The sequence below is a fragment of the Oncorhynchus tshawytscha genome, linkage group LG05 (genome assembly GCF_018296145.1).
Source record: "Oncorhynchus tshawytscha isolate Ot180627B linkage group LG05, Otsh_v2.0, whole genome shotgun sequence".
In the NCBI taxonomy this organism is placed as follows: Eukaryota; Metazoa; Chordata; class Actinopteri; order Salmoniformes; family Salmonidae; genus Oncorhynchus; species Oncorhynchus tshawytscha.
In genome coordinates, this window is record NC_056433.1 from 72587657 (window position 1) to 72601429 (window position 13773).

The following is a 13773-nucleotide window of genomic DNA, read 5'->3' on the forward strand; positions in this document are numbered from 1 at the left end:
TGTAATTGAAAACAGAAATCATGAGTGCAAATGATTTGGTTTAATTTGAAGTTATACATTTGAAGTTATTTATTTTGGAGTTTACATTATAGGGAATAGGCTGGTTTATCGGGTCCTCCGTATTACATCATCCCCTGGAAAAACATTTTCCAACATGACTTCCGGCATCCTTCAGAATTCTGATCGGTTTTATGTAATAACTAGAAAAATAGAAAATTAGGTGTAAAAATTAGGTTTAACTTTGATGCGTTTACTAATGCAAATCTATATATTACATGTGGTTACATTTATGCTGCCTACCCTATAATTTCCTGCAATTCTACACATTTTGCATGGTGCAGAGAGAAATGTATAGACTAACTAATTTTATGAAATTGTAGTAATTTTGCTGTGAATATGATATGAGTGTGACTAACAAAATCATTGCCCCCCCAACCAAGATTACTACATGTTTAGATAGATTGGCAAATTATTCTAGCCGAAAGCTAAAAATGTTTTGCTGACATGGGCTAATTGAGTGACTATCAGTGACTGACATAACGAGAACTGCTGAATCACAACGGAATTTACAAATTGCACATTGGGTATTCTACTAAGAGTTAAGAGAGTTAAGACTTTTTTTCTGTGTGGAAATTGATCCATGGGCCTACAAAAGGGGGTGGAGTTGCCCATCCCTGGCCTAGAATAACACTAGTAAAGGAGATGATCTGTTATGTGAAGGGATACATGGCTCCAGGTCTCCCCAGGGCAGGGATAGTCTACAGAGAGCTTTTGTACCTGTGTCTCTGTGTGAGAGTAGCTGGTATGGTGTGCAGGGGCCTGCATTGAGCAAGAATGTGGCGTGAGAGGAAAAAGGAGAAGCACTAGTATGATGGAGGAGAGAAGGAAGTCTTGTAATCAGGAACATACTGTTTCAGAGAGATTTCTGGACTGAAGCTCTCCGTCTTTCTCTATCATGCCACCCCTCTCATGCCACCCCCTCTCTCCTTCTCATGCCACCCCCTCTCTCTTTCTCTCGTTCTCTCTCATGCCACCCCCTCTTTCTCTCGTTCTCTCTCATGCCACCACCTCTCTATTTCTTTCTCTCTTTGCATGCCAAGTACCCATTCATTAAATTCAGAAAGTATCCATTCAGTTAAAGAGGCAATCTGCAGTTTTTAGACTTATACATTAGTCATATATCCCCATTGATTGTTTAAGAATATAATTTATACATTTCTCATACGCTTAGTACAACTGTCACTAAACCACAACCCAAAATATAAGCTTGGTTTACTCTGTTTGTAAATGTAAACAACCACTGTGTAGCCTCAAAGCATGGTTTAAACAATAATTTTGGATACATACTATAGTTCTGTCTATGAATGTAAGAGTGGTTCGATTTCTCCAGGCCCATCCCTCAGCTTTTTACCAAAACGGGGTGGTCACTTTTTCAACTGCAGATTAACCCTGTAAAGGACTCTTAATCATTCATGTTACAGTTACAACCAGTTGACAAACTAGGATGGGGTGGCGAGCAAAAATTGCGCTTGATTCATAGTGGTTACTTCAGTAACCTCCGGTAGCAGCTTGATGCGGTTGTAATAAACAGAGCGGATTCTGTTTTCTTTCAAAAGATGTCGCTCTATCTTTTGAACCATTTAGGCTAAACAATATTATGATCCCATCACTGAAAGATAAGACTCTCAGGAACACGTACAGTGGGGCAAAAAAGTATTTAGTCAGCCACCAATTGTGCAAGTTCTCCCACTTAAAAAGATGAGAGGTCTGTAATTTTCATCATAGGTACACTTCAACTATGACAGACAAAATGAGAAGAAAAAAAATCCAGAAAATCACATTGTAGGATTTTTAATGAATTTATTTGCAAATTATGGTGGAAAATAAGTATTTGGTCAATAACAAAAGTTTATCTCAATACTTTGTTATATACCCTTTGTTGGCAATGACAGAGGTCAAACGTTTTCTGTAAGTCTTCACAAGGTTTTCACACGCTGCTGCTGGTATTTTGGCCCATTCCTCCATGCAGATCTCCTCTACAGCAGTGATGTTTTGGGGCTGTTGCTGGGCAACACGGACTTTCAACTCCCTCCAAAGATCTTCTATGGGGTTAAGATCTGGAGACTGGCTAGGCCATTCCAGGACCTTGAAATGCTTCTTACGAAGCCACTCCTTCGTTGCCCGGGCGGTGTGTTTGGGATCATTGTCATGCTGAAAGACTCAGCCACGTTTCATCTTCAATGCCCTTGCTGATGGAAGGAGGTTTTCACTCAAAATCTCACGATACACGGCCCCATTCATTCTTTCCTTTACACGGATCAGTCGTCCTGGTCCCTTTGCAGAAAAACAGCCCCAAAGCATGATGTTTCCACCCCCATGCTTCACAGTAGGTATGGTGTTCTTTGGATGCAACTCAGCATTCTTTGTCCTCCAAACACGACGAGTTGAGTTTTTACCAAAAAGTTATATTTTGTTTTCATCTGACCATATGACTTTCTCTCAATCTTCTTCTGGATCATCCAAATGCTCTCTAGCAAACTTCAGACGGGCCTGGACATGTACTGGCTTAAGCAGGGGGACACGTCTGGCACTGCAGGATTTGAGTCCCTGGCGGCGTAGTGTGTTACTGATGGTAGGCTTTGTTACTTTGGTCCCAGCTCTCTGCAGGTCATTCACTAGGTCCCCCCGTGTGGTTCTGGGATTTTTGCTCACCGTTCTTGTGATAATTTTGACCCCACGGGGTGAGATCTTGCATGGAGCCCCAGATCGAGGGAGATTATCAGTGGTCGTGTATGTCTTTCATTTCCTAATATTTCCTAATTGCTCCCACCGTTGATTTCTTCAAACCAAGCTGATTACCTATTGCAGATTCAGTCTTCCCAGCCTGGTGCTGGTCTACAATTTTGTTTCTGGTGTCCTTTGGTCTTGGCCATAGTGGAGTTTGGAGTGTGACTGTTTGAGGTTGTGGACAGGTGTCTTTTATACTGATAACAAGTTCAAACAGGTGCCATTAATACAGGTAACGAGTGGAGGACAGAGGAGCCTCTTAAAGAAGTTACAGGTCTGTGAGAGCCAGAAATCTCCAAATACTTATTTTCCACCATAATTTGCAAATAAATTCATTAAAAATCCTACAATGTGATTTTCTGGATTTTTTTCCCCCTCATTTTGTCTGTCATAGTTGAAGTGTACATGTGATGAAAATTACAGTTCTCATCTTTTTAAGTGGGAGAACTTGCACAATTGGTGGCTGACTAAATACTTTTTTGCCCCACTGTATGTGTCTGTTTCCCTCTACAATGTCCACAAGCTGCACAGAACTCATTAGACCAGACACTAAATCAGACTGGGGGAGATTATCAATGATGATGTTCTTTTCTACACAGAAGATCATACAATATTAATCATACAACATTCCCAGTACCTTTCTGATGCGTTTCAGTCACTTCAAACCACACTTCCTTCATATTGAAATACTGTCAAAAGTATTGTCAGACTGATTTGTATTAGACTGTCACATCTCCAATTAAAAAAGTAAACATTGGCAGTTGATTACGTCCCACTTTTTACATTGTGTGTGGGTCTCGAAAAAATGGAAATAAAAATGGGGTCACGGACCTCATCTTTGGGATCCCCTCCCCTGCTTTACATTGTTGTTGTTGTTAATGGCCTGTTGTAAGTTTGTACACACTAGCCTATAGCAATGTTGGAAAATGCCCGTTTGTTATGAAATGTATGTTAGTGATCAATAGTTACAGATCGCAACATTATTTTTGGCTCCAAGTAAGAAGGCTATTTTTGCTGCAGTTGGCTGCGTTAGCTAGCGCTAGTCAGCTGTACCTGCGCTAAAACTCTGGTATTTTTCATCCTATTATAGCTCGTTCTTCATCTTCTTTTTAAATAGTGAGCCAACATGTTTTCAGCACTTTTATTTCCCTGACTTCCCAAAACGAGTTTCTCGTGCTTTCTCTTGTCTCTCTGCAGCAGACATATAGTGAGCAATATGTTTGGAATATCAAATCGTAATAAAATCCCAGTATCGAATCGCAGTACATATCGAATCACAATGCATATCATTCCTGCACCTAAGTATCGTGATGATATCATATTGTTAGGTCCCTGGCTATTCCCAGCCCTAGTTTATGTAAATGTATTGGGGTGTGAAACTGGGAATGCTTTCTCCTTTCAGGGTGGGTTTTGGCATCTGTCTGGGAGTGTCAAGGCTATTCAAGACAAGGAGTTGATCTATTTTAGACTACACGTGGAAATAATTGAAGGAGACTTGGGTACTCAGGTTTTGCATTGTGTGTAAGGTAAGAGTTGTGTTGCCTAGGGCTGTTCATCCTTGGCAGTCAGAGGAGTCTGAGTCAGCACATTCTGAGTGCCCCCTGGAAAAGGCATGTTGGGGACACACACACACACGCTTTGCTGACAAGGAGAGAACAGTGAGCTGTGCAGAACTCAAATTTCACCTCCTCAGTGTTGATCTACCTGCGACAGCAGACAGTATACAGTATGCCTGCCCGCCTGGCTCCCTTTCAGCTGAGAACTGCATTACCCAGAGGTCACTGGCGCTCTGTCTCTGTTCCTCCCCAAGGTAACGGCTCTAGCTCCACTACCCAGCCCAGCAGCTAGGGCTGTGACCACCATGGAATTTTGGATGAGGGTTAATGGCCAGCCAAATGACTGCAATCACCGTAAAAACCGCTCAACACACATTTTTAACTCTCCTCAGCTCCTGACTGCATGTGCTGTCATAAAAATAGAATGAATAGAACGGGTGTCCCAATTCCAGTCAATGATGGCGTAATGGGTGGACTGGTGGCCATTGCAAGAAAAAAGCAGGAAGTAAAAGCAAGAACTGTACCCATCAATATGTGCTGTGATTTGTTGATTCAACTCAACTGACATTACAAAAATACATTTCCTTGCATGAGCCAAATCAGTTAGCATAATTTAAATGAACATTCTACATTACCATATACATTATTTCATCACAATACCAGGCGAGTGTGCCCATGAGTTTACCAGTGAAATTGCCCGACCATCCCGTCTTCAGTCAGGTGTTTGTTCCCAAAAACTAAAATCGTACAAAAAATGGTTATGACGGTAATTATATTTTTATGATGTTCTTCCACCATAACCGTCGGTTACACAGTTCTATGGTAATTGTCCCAGCCCTACCAGAAGCTGGGCTTCTCTGCACCTCTCAGACAGCCCTGTATCCCCCTTGTGGTTGTGGATCTTTACTCCCCTTAGCAACGTGGGTGGATTTACATGTGCTAGCATTGTTTTAATAGTATTGGATTGCACAAAAACAGTCTGTGGGAAACCAGAAGTTAAAAACAACTCCATTTCAACTTACTGTGCCGGTGGCCAGGACGGATGGTCATTATGACAGGGAATTTGAGACAAAATATCTAAAGGATTGTATTATTAAACAGACTTTCCAAATGTGAGTCTGTTTACCTCATGTCAAAATTAAAGTCCCACACAAGGTATTCCCTTTTTGTCCACATATGGCACACATGCATTACTTTTATTTTGAGGTAAAGGAGGGAGGAGGTGGGTCTACAACAGACCCACGTTTGGAAAGTCTGTTTAATAATACAATCCTTTAGATATTTTGTCTCAAATTCCCTTCGTCATAATGACCATCCTGCCTACCGGCACAGTAAGTTGAAATGGAATTTTATTTCATTTCTGGCTTCGTACGGACTGTTTTTGTGCAATCCAGTACAATTTAAAAGAAACGCTTTCACATGTAAATCCACCCGCGTTGCTATAAACACCTACTCCCCTGGCTGTGGTTTAACTTCACAACCCCACACACCCAAAGCTTCCTTGTACTTCTGTCTGTATAACCATAGAAAGATGGAAAGAAAGTGTCAATGATTTGAGTGTGAAAATAAAGTTAGTTATGGAGTTTAATGTTCATGTTGTGGACACACTAGAAGTTGATGTGTATGTGTTGTTGAGAATGGAAATCCATGGACAGTCCTTGGAGACTAGGCTTGTAGGGGGCAGTTATTTGAGGCATGTGTGACTGAAAGGGTGGGCTGTCTTCTGGATGTCTAAGGTCAAACACAGACAGGACATTGGATAAGAGTTAGGATGTTTGGGATGCCTTTAGAAGATTCTTGGACATAAGGGAAGGGCGAGGACAACAGAAGTGCTAAGAATGTCTACTCCGTCCGACTCTGTTTCAGACAGGAAGTGGTCATGGGGGACAGGATGTTGCTCTGAGGATAGGAATGGGTGGAAGGAAAGGGCGTACATGTATACATACATTGTGTGTGTGCATTAGCACAGACTATGTTTACACTACTCCACCTAAAGTGGTTGAAGTTTACATTACATTACAGAAGGATGTACGGTTGTCTAAAATTAGCCTATACCATTGTGTGTTAAATTGGTGCGCAAAATGCTGTTGTATGTAGGCCTGTCACTAGTGGCCTGATCAGAGGATGAGCACATCATTGTGTGAAGGCCTGTCACTAGTGGCCTGATCAGAGGATGAGCACATCATTGTGTGAAGGCCTGTCACTAGTGGCCTGATCAGAGGATGAGCACATCATTGTGTGAAGGCCTGTCACTAGTGGCCTGATCAGAGGATGAGCACATCATTGTGTGAAGGCTTGTCACTAGTGGCCTGATCAGAGGATGAGCACATCATTGTGTGAAGGCTTGTCACTAGTGGCCTGATCAGAGGATGAGCACATCATTGTGTGAAGGCCTGTCACTAGTGGCCTGATCAGAGGATGAGCACATCATTGTGTGAAGGCCTGTCACTAGTGGCCTGATCAGAGGATGAGCACATCATTGTGTGAAGGCCTGTCACTAGTGGCCTGATCAGAGGATGAGCACATCATTGTGTGAAGGCTTGTCACTAGTGGCCTGATCAGAGGATGAGCACATCATTGTATGTAGGCCTGTAACCAGTGGCCTGATCAGAGGATGAGCACATCCATTAGGGAGAGGGGTGTGTGGGTGGAGGATTCCTCAAGCGTGTATGAGTTAGGGCCTCCTAGCTCTGAGCCCCAAACTCTCCATCAGTGGCTCTTTTTGTGTATGTGTGTGTTGGTTGGTAAGGCTGCCCATCCTTTGCTGTACCATAATTTACTTACTCTGAACATTATTTTCATGCTGTGGCCATGTTGATGGAACCGGTGGTCTGGAACCAGTGGTCTGGAACCGGTGGTCTCTGAAGTAGGGGGAGAGCAGCCAGATCAAGGGTGCATCCCAAATGGTACCTTATTCCCTATTAGGTAAAAAGTAGTGCACTAGGGAATAGGTGGCCATTTATGATGCAAGCCAGATAGGCTGTAGGGACTCTGGGTAGACCAGACCAGATAGCTCTGCCTGGGACCAGAAACAGCCCCATGGAGGGGTGCGGGACTTGTCCCTAGAGCCGTGGGAGCGGACAGAAAAGGACCAGGGTAGAGGGCGGGGATGCTAATGAGGACACGCCACATTCTCTCTGAGAGGGCATTGTTTGGAATAACGTAATCCTCTCCTCTCTGGGCTGGGGGGAATCTTTTTTTTTAACCCCTCTGGTCTCGCTCTTGTGCACTCTTTCTCTCACTCTGCTCTGTTTATACCTCAGTCCCCCCTTCATTACCCTGCCAACCAGCATATAAACACTTCTGGCCTGGCAGTTCTATCTGTATGGTCAATAACCATAATCTACAGTATGTTGAAGTGGACTGGAGTCCCTGTGTAGATAACTCCCACATTCCATACATTCCACAGGGCTGTTGTAGAGTGGACAGACCTGACTGTGCTGTTGATAGCTCTATCTTCTCATCTTTAGTCTGTCCTCTGGGGGTGTCCTCCTTCACCCTTCTCTCTTAAAGAGACAGAGGGCTACAGGATAACCCAATGCAGCCTCTGGCCAGGGCTGGGCCACCTTTTTACCGTTTGTGTGTGTTTTGGTGTTACTTGTATGTAATGAGCATTGATGAATAGCACAGCAGTCTGGAGGACTTAGTCTAGAATGTCTTTCTCTCCTTTCCCCCTCCCTCCCTCCCTCTATCCCCCAAGCAAAGCACTGGAACACCTGAGAGCACGTGTGAGGCGGAGAGGGTATCAGAGGACGAAAACCGGCAATCTCAGGAAAATATGATCATGCACAAACACACACACAAAGGGCTCTATAAGAAGAAACTGAGAAGCAGACAGATCTGGTTCAGTCAGCTGCTTTCATTCTTATTTTCTTTCTCTCTCCCTCTCTCTATCCCTTGCTCTCTCTCTTCCCCTTAGCCTCACTCTAAAACTGACTCCCGTGTGTGTGGGTCCCATTAACGCAGAATTCAGAGCCCCCCCTCACCAAAAAAGAGACAACACAGAAATATCTTGCTGCGTTTTATAAACGCAGATCCAAAATGCTTTTTATTGTAATTTCTGCTCGACATCAGAATAATTTTGTGCTTCTGTTGCACTTCTCCACTTGGATGAGAATTCACAAACAGGGCATTCTATTGGCAGACAGCACTCTGACTGATGTGTAACTAATTTCTCTGGTACTTTTCTCAGTGGAGCCTACTTCTCTATGGTAAAATGCAAGATTAACTTCAAGCGTCTACGTTCTTTCTATGATAAACATTTAGAAATAATGTTTATCATGACCTTTTTCATTGTAAGCTCATTTACTTGTGTGGCTTCGATCCAAATAGCATTGCACTTCTGTGGTTATCTGATGAAAATGTAGCTATTTTCTGCCAAATGTGTTGCAATAATGTACTCTCTGAAGGAAAACTATGGTTGCACGCCCCTGATCTCTGTTGAATATTAAACGCCGGTGAAATGGTTTAAAACATTGAAAATTATGATTGCGGAACTCAACATGACCCCTGGTACGTGTGGGTGGGTGACAGCCTACATGAGAGCACACCCATTCTTAAAGCGCTAAAAATAGTGTTTTTCTACACACACACCTTAGTGCTGCTAAAAATGCACACTACCATGCACTGACCCAGTCAATACTACAGGAGCCCCATCTGCTGCAGTTCTGGCTCAGACAAGGCTTATTTGCTTCCTGTGCATGTGGTGGCCAAGGTTAAGACTTCCATGGGACAGGAACTTTTTCATTTACTGAGGAAAGTAAGGGCTAGAGTTCTGAATTACACCTACCCTTACACCTGCTCTCCATTCCTTAACACTGACCGTCCAGTCACCCCTCAGCCACTAGACCAATAAATTATACGGCACGTGACCTGTGAATAACCTCACCTAAACACAACGAGACAGACACACACACACACACACACACAGAGACACACACACACACACACACAGAGACACAGACACACACACACAGACACAGACACACACACAGAGACACACACACATACACACACACAGAGAGAGACAGAGACACACACACACTGAACACACACACTCACAGAGAGACTCACGCACATTCACAGAGAGAGAGCCTCTCTCTCCTCCATCTCTGTTTATCTTACTTGGAAGATTTCTTCTTAAACATCTTTCTCTCAGCAGGAGCATCTGAGATTTTATGTTACTGTTTGTTTTCTCCAACCCCCCCCCCCTCCAGGTAAGCCGCAGTGTGTGGGTGGAGCAGACCGGGTGCAGCTGACGGGTGTGTTTAATGTGAGGAAGGGTAAGCTGGCCCTGCCTGTCAACCGGTGGTCACGACGACACGTCACCCTGAGTGGCACCTGTTTCATCGTCTCTTCCGTCAAATACGCTCACACCGGCAAGATGCACATCCTGCCCCTCATCGGTGGAAAGGTACTGAACACACACACTCCAGGGTTTCCGTTAGGAAAATGTGATGCCGGACAACATGACCAGGAAGATTTTCATTTACTGGCCAATTTTGAGAAATTTACCGGACCCATTAGCATTGGGTTACTCTCTGAGATGTACTGGACCCATTAGCATTGGGTTACTCTGAGCGATGTACTGGACCCATATGCATTGGGTTACTCTGAGCGATGTACTGGACCCAAATGCATTGGGTTACTCTGAGCGATGTACTGGACCCATATGCATTGGGTTACTCTGAGCGATGTACTGGACCCATATGCATTGGGTTACCCTGAGCGATGTACTGGACCCATATGCATTGGGTGCATAACCCATTAGAGCATCCACCCACCGTGCTCAGAATAACAGTAATCCTATTTAGATTGTGGTAATGCATTTTAACAGAACATGAATGACAGAAATCCTATTTAGATTGTGGTAATGCATCTTAACAGAACATGAATGACAGAAATCCCATTTAGATTATGGTAATGCATCTTAATAGATAGATAGATAATGTGTATTGAGTATAATTATATATGCAAATCTATCTTCAGAATGCACTCAGCTGTCTCCTGCCAATTCTTGCACATTCATTGTGTGATTTTGTTTTGCTCTTTGATTGTTTATTTTGATCAATTCCCATTTACATACAGTGCCTTTCAAAAGTATTCAGACCCCTTGACTTTCTCCACATTTGTTACATTAGCCTTATTCTAAAACGGATTAAATAAATAAATGTCCTCAGAAATCTACATACAATACCCCATAATGACACAGCGAAAGCAGTTTAAAAGAAAATCTATTAAAAGTAAAAAATAAATTTAAAAAACGTATTTACATAAGTATTCAGACCCTTTGCTATGAGACTCGAAGTTGAGCTCTCTTCTGGGCAAGCAACACTGAAGCATGTATGAGAGCTCCGGCTGTTCTGGACGACTGTGTAATAATGCTCTCGGTAATCGACATGAGCAAGACCTTTAAACAGGTCAACATTCACAAAGCCGCGGGGCCAGACTGATTCCCAGGATGTGGACCAACTGGCAAGTGTCTTCACTGATATTTTCAACCTCTGAGTCTGTAATACAATGCCTACATGTTTCAAGCAGACCATCATAGTCTCTCTGCCCTAGGAAGCGAAGGGAACTTGCCTAAATGATTACCGCCCCGTAGCATTTACGTCGGTAGCCATGAAGTGCTTTGAAAGGCTGGTCATGGCTCCAATCAACAGCATCATCCCAGAAACCACTCCACACTGCCCTTTCCCACCTGGACAAAAGGAACACCTATGTGAGAATGCTGTTCATTGACTACAGCTTAGCATTCAACACTATAGTGCCCTCAAATCTCATCACTAAGCTTAGGACCCTGGGACTAAACACCTCCCTCTGCAACTGGATCCTGGACTTACTGACAGGCCACCCCCAGGTTGTAAGGGTAGGCAACAACACGTCTGCCACGCTGATCCTCAACACTGGGGCCCCTCAGGGGTGCATGCTTAGTCCCCTCCTGTACTCCCTGTTCACGTAGGACTGCGTGGCCAAACACTGCTCAAATCAAATGTTATTTGTCACATGCACCGAATACAACCTTACAGTGAAATGCTTACTTACAAGACCTTAACTTCTCTAGGGTAGGGGGCAGCATTTGGAATATTGGATGAAAAGCATGCCCAAATTAAACTGCCTTCTACTCAGGCCCAGAAGATAAGATCTGCATATAATTAGTAGATTTGGATAGAAAACACTCTAAATTTTCCAAAACTGTTAAAATAATGTCTGTGAATATAACAGAACTGATTTGGCAGGTGAAAACCTGAGAAAAATCCATTCAGGAAGTAGGATTTTTTGTTGTTTTATATTGACGACGTTATTGTCCGGTTTAAATATTATCTATTATTTAGGCTAAAAACAACCTGAGGGTTGAATATAAACATCGTTTGACACGTTTCTATAAACTTTACGGATACAATTTAGATTTTTTTTTGTCTGCCTGCAAACAAAACTGAGGTTTTCAGATATAAAGAGAGACTTTATCGAACAAAAGAAACATTTATTGAATAAATGAATGTCTTCTGAGTGCAAACATGTGAAGATCATCAAAGGTAAGTGATTAATTTTATCTCAATTTCGGACTTGTGTAACTCTTCTACTTGGCTGGTTACTGTTTGTAATGATTTGTCTAATTGTAAGGTATGCTTTCGCCGTAAAGCATTTTTGAAATCTGACACCGTGGTTGGATTCACAAGTTCATCTTTAAACCTATGTAAAATAGTTGTATCTTTTCTGAATTTTAATAATGAGTATTTCTGTATTTGAATTTGGCGCTCTGCAATCTCACTGGATATTGGCCAGGTGGGAAGCTAGCATCCCACATACCCTAGAGAGGTTAACCAACAATGCAGTTTTAAGAAAATACCTTAAAATAAATAAATATGAGAGATATAAATAACAAATAATTAAAGAACAGCAGTAAAATATCAATAGCGGGGTATTTACAGGGGGTACCGGTACAGAGTCAATGTGCGGGGGCACCGGTGTCGAGGCAATTTAGGTAATATGTACATGTAGGTAGAGTTTTTAAAGTGACTATGCATAGATAATTATAGAGTAGAAGGAGGGGGAGGGGCAATGCAAATAGTCTTGGTAGCCATTTGATTAGATGATCAGGAGTCTTATGGCTTGGCGGTAGAAGCTGTTTAGAAGCCTCTTGGACATAGAGTTGGCGCTCCGGTACCACTTGCGATGCGGTATCAGAGAGAACAGTCTGACTAGGGAGGCTGGAGTCTTTGACAATTTGTATAGGCGCAAGCTTGGTCCTCCTTTTCCTGTAGTCCACAATCATCTCCTTGATTGTCTTGATTATGTTGAGGAGGAGGTTGTTGTCCTTGCACCACACGATCAGGTCTCTCTGATCGTTGTTGGTGATCAGGCCTACCACTGTTGTGTCATCGGCAAACTTAATGATGGTGTTGGAGTCGTACCCTGCCGTGCAGTTATGAGTGAACAGGGAGTACAGGAGGGGACTGAGCATGCACCCCTGAGGGGCCCCTGTGTTGAGGATCAGTATGGCAGATGTGTTGTTACCTACCCTTACCACATTGTGGTGGCCCGTCAGGAAGTCCAGGATCCAGTTGCAGAGGGAGGAGTTTAGTCCTAGGGTCCTTAGCTTAGTGATGAGCTTTGAGGGTGCTATGGTGTTGAACGCTGAGCTGTAGTCAATGAATAGCATCATTAAGTTTGCTGATGACACAATAGTGTTGAACCTGATTACCGACAACGATGAGACAGCCTATAGGGAAGAGGTCAGGGACCTGGCAGTGTGGTGCCAGGACAACAACCTCTCTCTCTCTCTCAATGTGAGCAATATAAAGTAAGGCGCTAAAGAGGATAGTGCATATGGCCCAGTACATCACAGGGGAAAAACTTCCTGCCATCCAGGACATATACTAGGCTGTGTCAGAGGAAAGCCCAAAAAATTGTCAACGACTCCAGTCACCCAAGTCATAGAATAGACTGTTCTCTCTGCTACCGCATGGCAAGCGATACCGGAGTGCCAAGTCTCGGACCAAAAGGCTCCTTAACAGCTTCTACCCCCAAGCCATAAGACTGCTGAACAATTAATCAAATGCCCACCCAGACTATTTACATTGACACCCTACCCCCCTTTGTTTCTACACTTCTGCTACTTGCTGTTTATTATCTATGCATAGTCACTTTACCCCTACCTACATGTACAAATTACCTCGACTGACTTGTACCCCCGCACATTGACTCGTTAGCGGAATATAGCCTTGTTATTGTAATTAAACTGTAATTTTTTATTTATTTATTTGGTAAATATTTTTCTATTTCTCTTTCTTGAACTACATTGTTGGTTAAGGGCTTGTAAGTAAGCATTTCACAGTAAGATCCACACTAGTTGTATTCGGCGGCATGTGACAAATAAAGTTTGATTTGAAGGAATTGTCCATAGAGCTCCAAGACAGGATTGTGTCGA

The 13773-nt window shown here is 43.1% G+C and overlaps 1 protein-coding gene across 2 annotated transcripts in view; it reads left to right on the forward strand.

Moving 5' to 3' along the window:
* LOC112251329 (PH domain leucine-rich repeat protein phosphatase 1-like) overlaps positions 1-13773 on the forward strand; it is a 50143-nt gene that overhangs the window by 6294 nt on the left and 30076 nt on the right. For both annotated transcript variants that reach the window (XM_042322331.1, XM_042322332.1), the window contains exon 2: positions 9560-9756. In XM_042322331.1, the coding sequence (XP_042178265.1) occupies positions 9560-9756 (197 nt within the window). The remainder of the gene's footprint in view (positions 1-9559; positions 9757-13773) is intronic.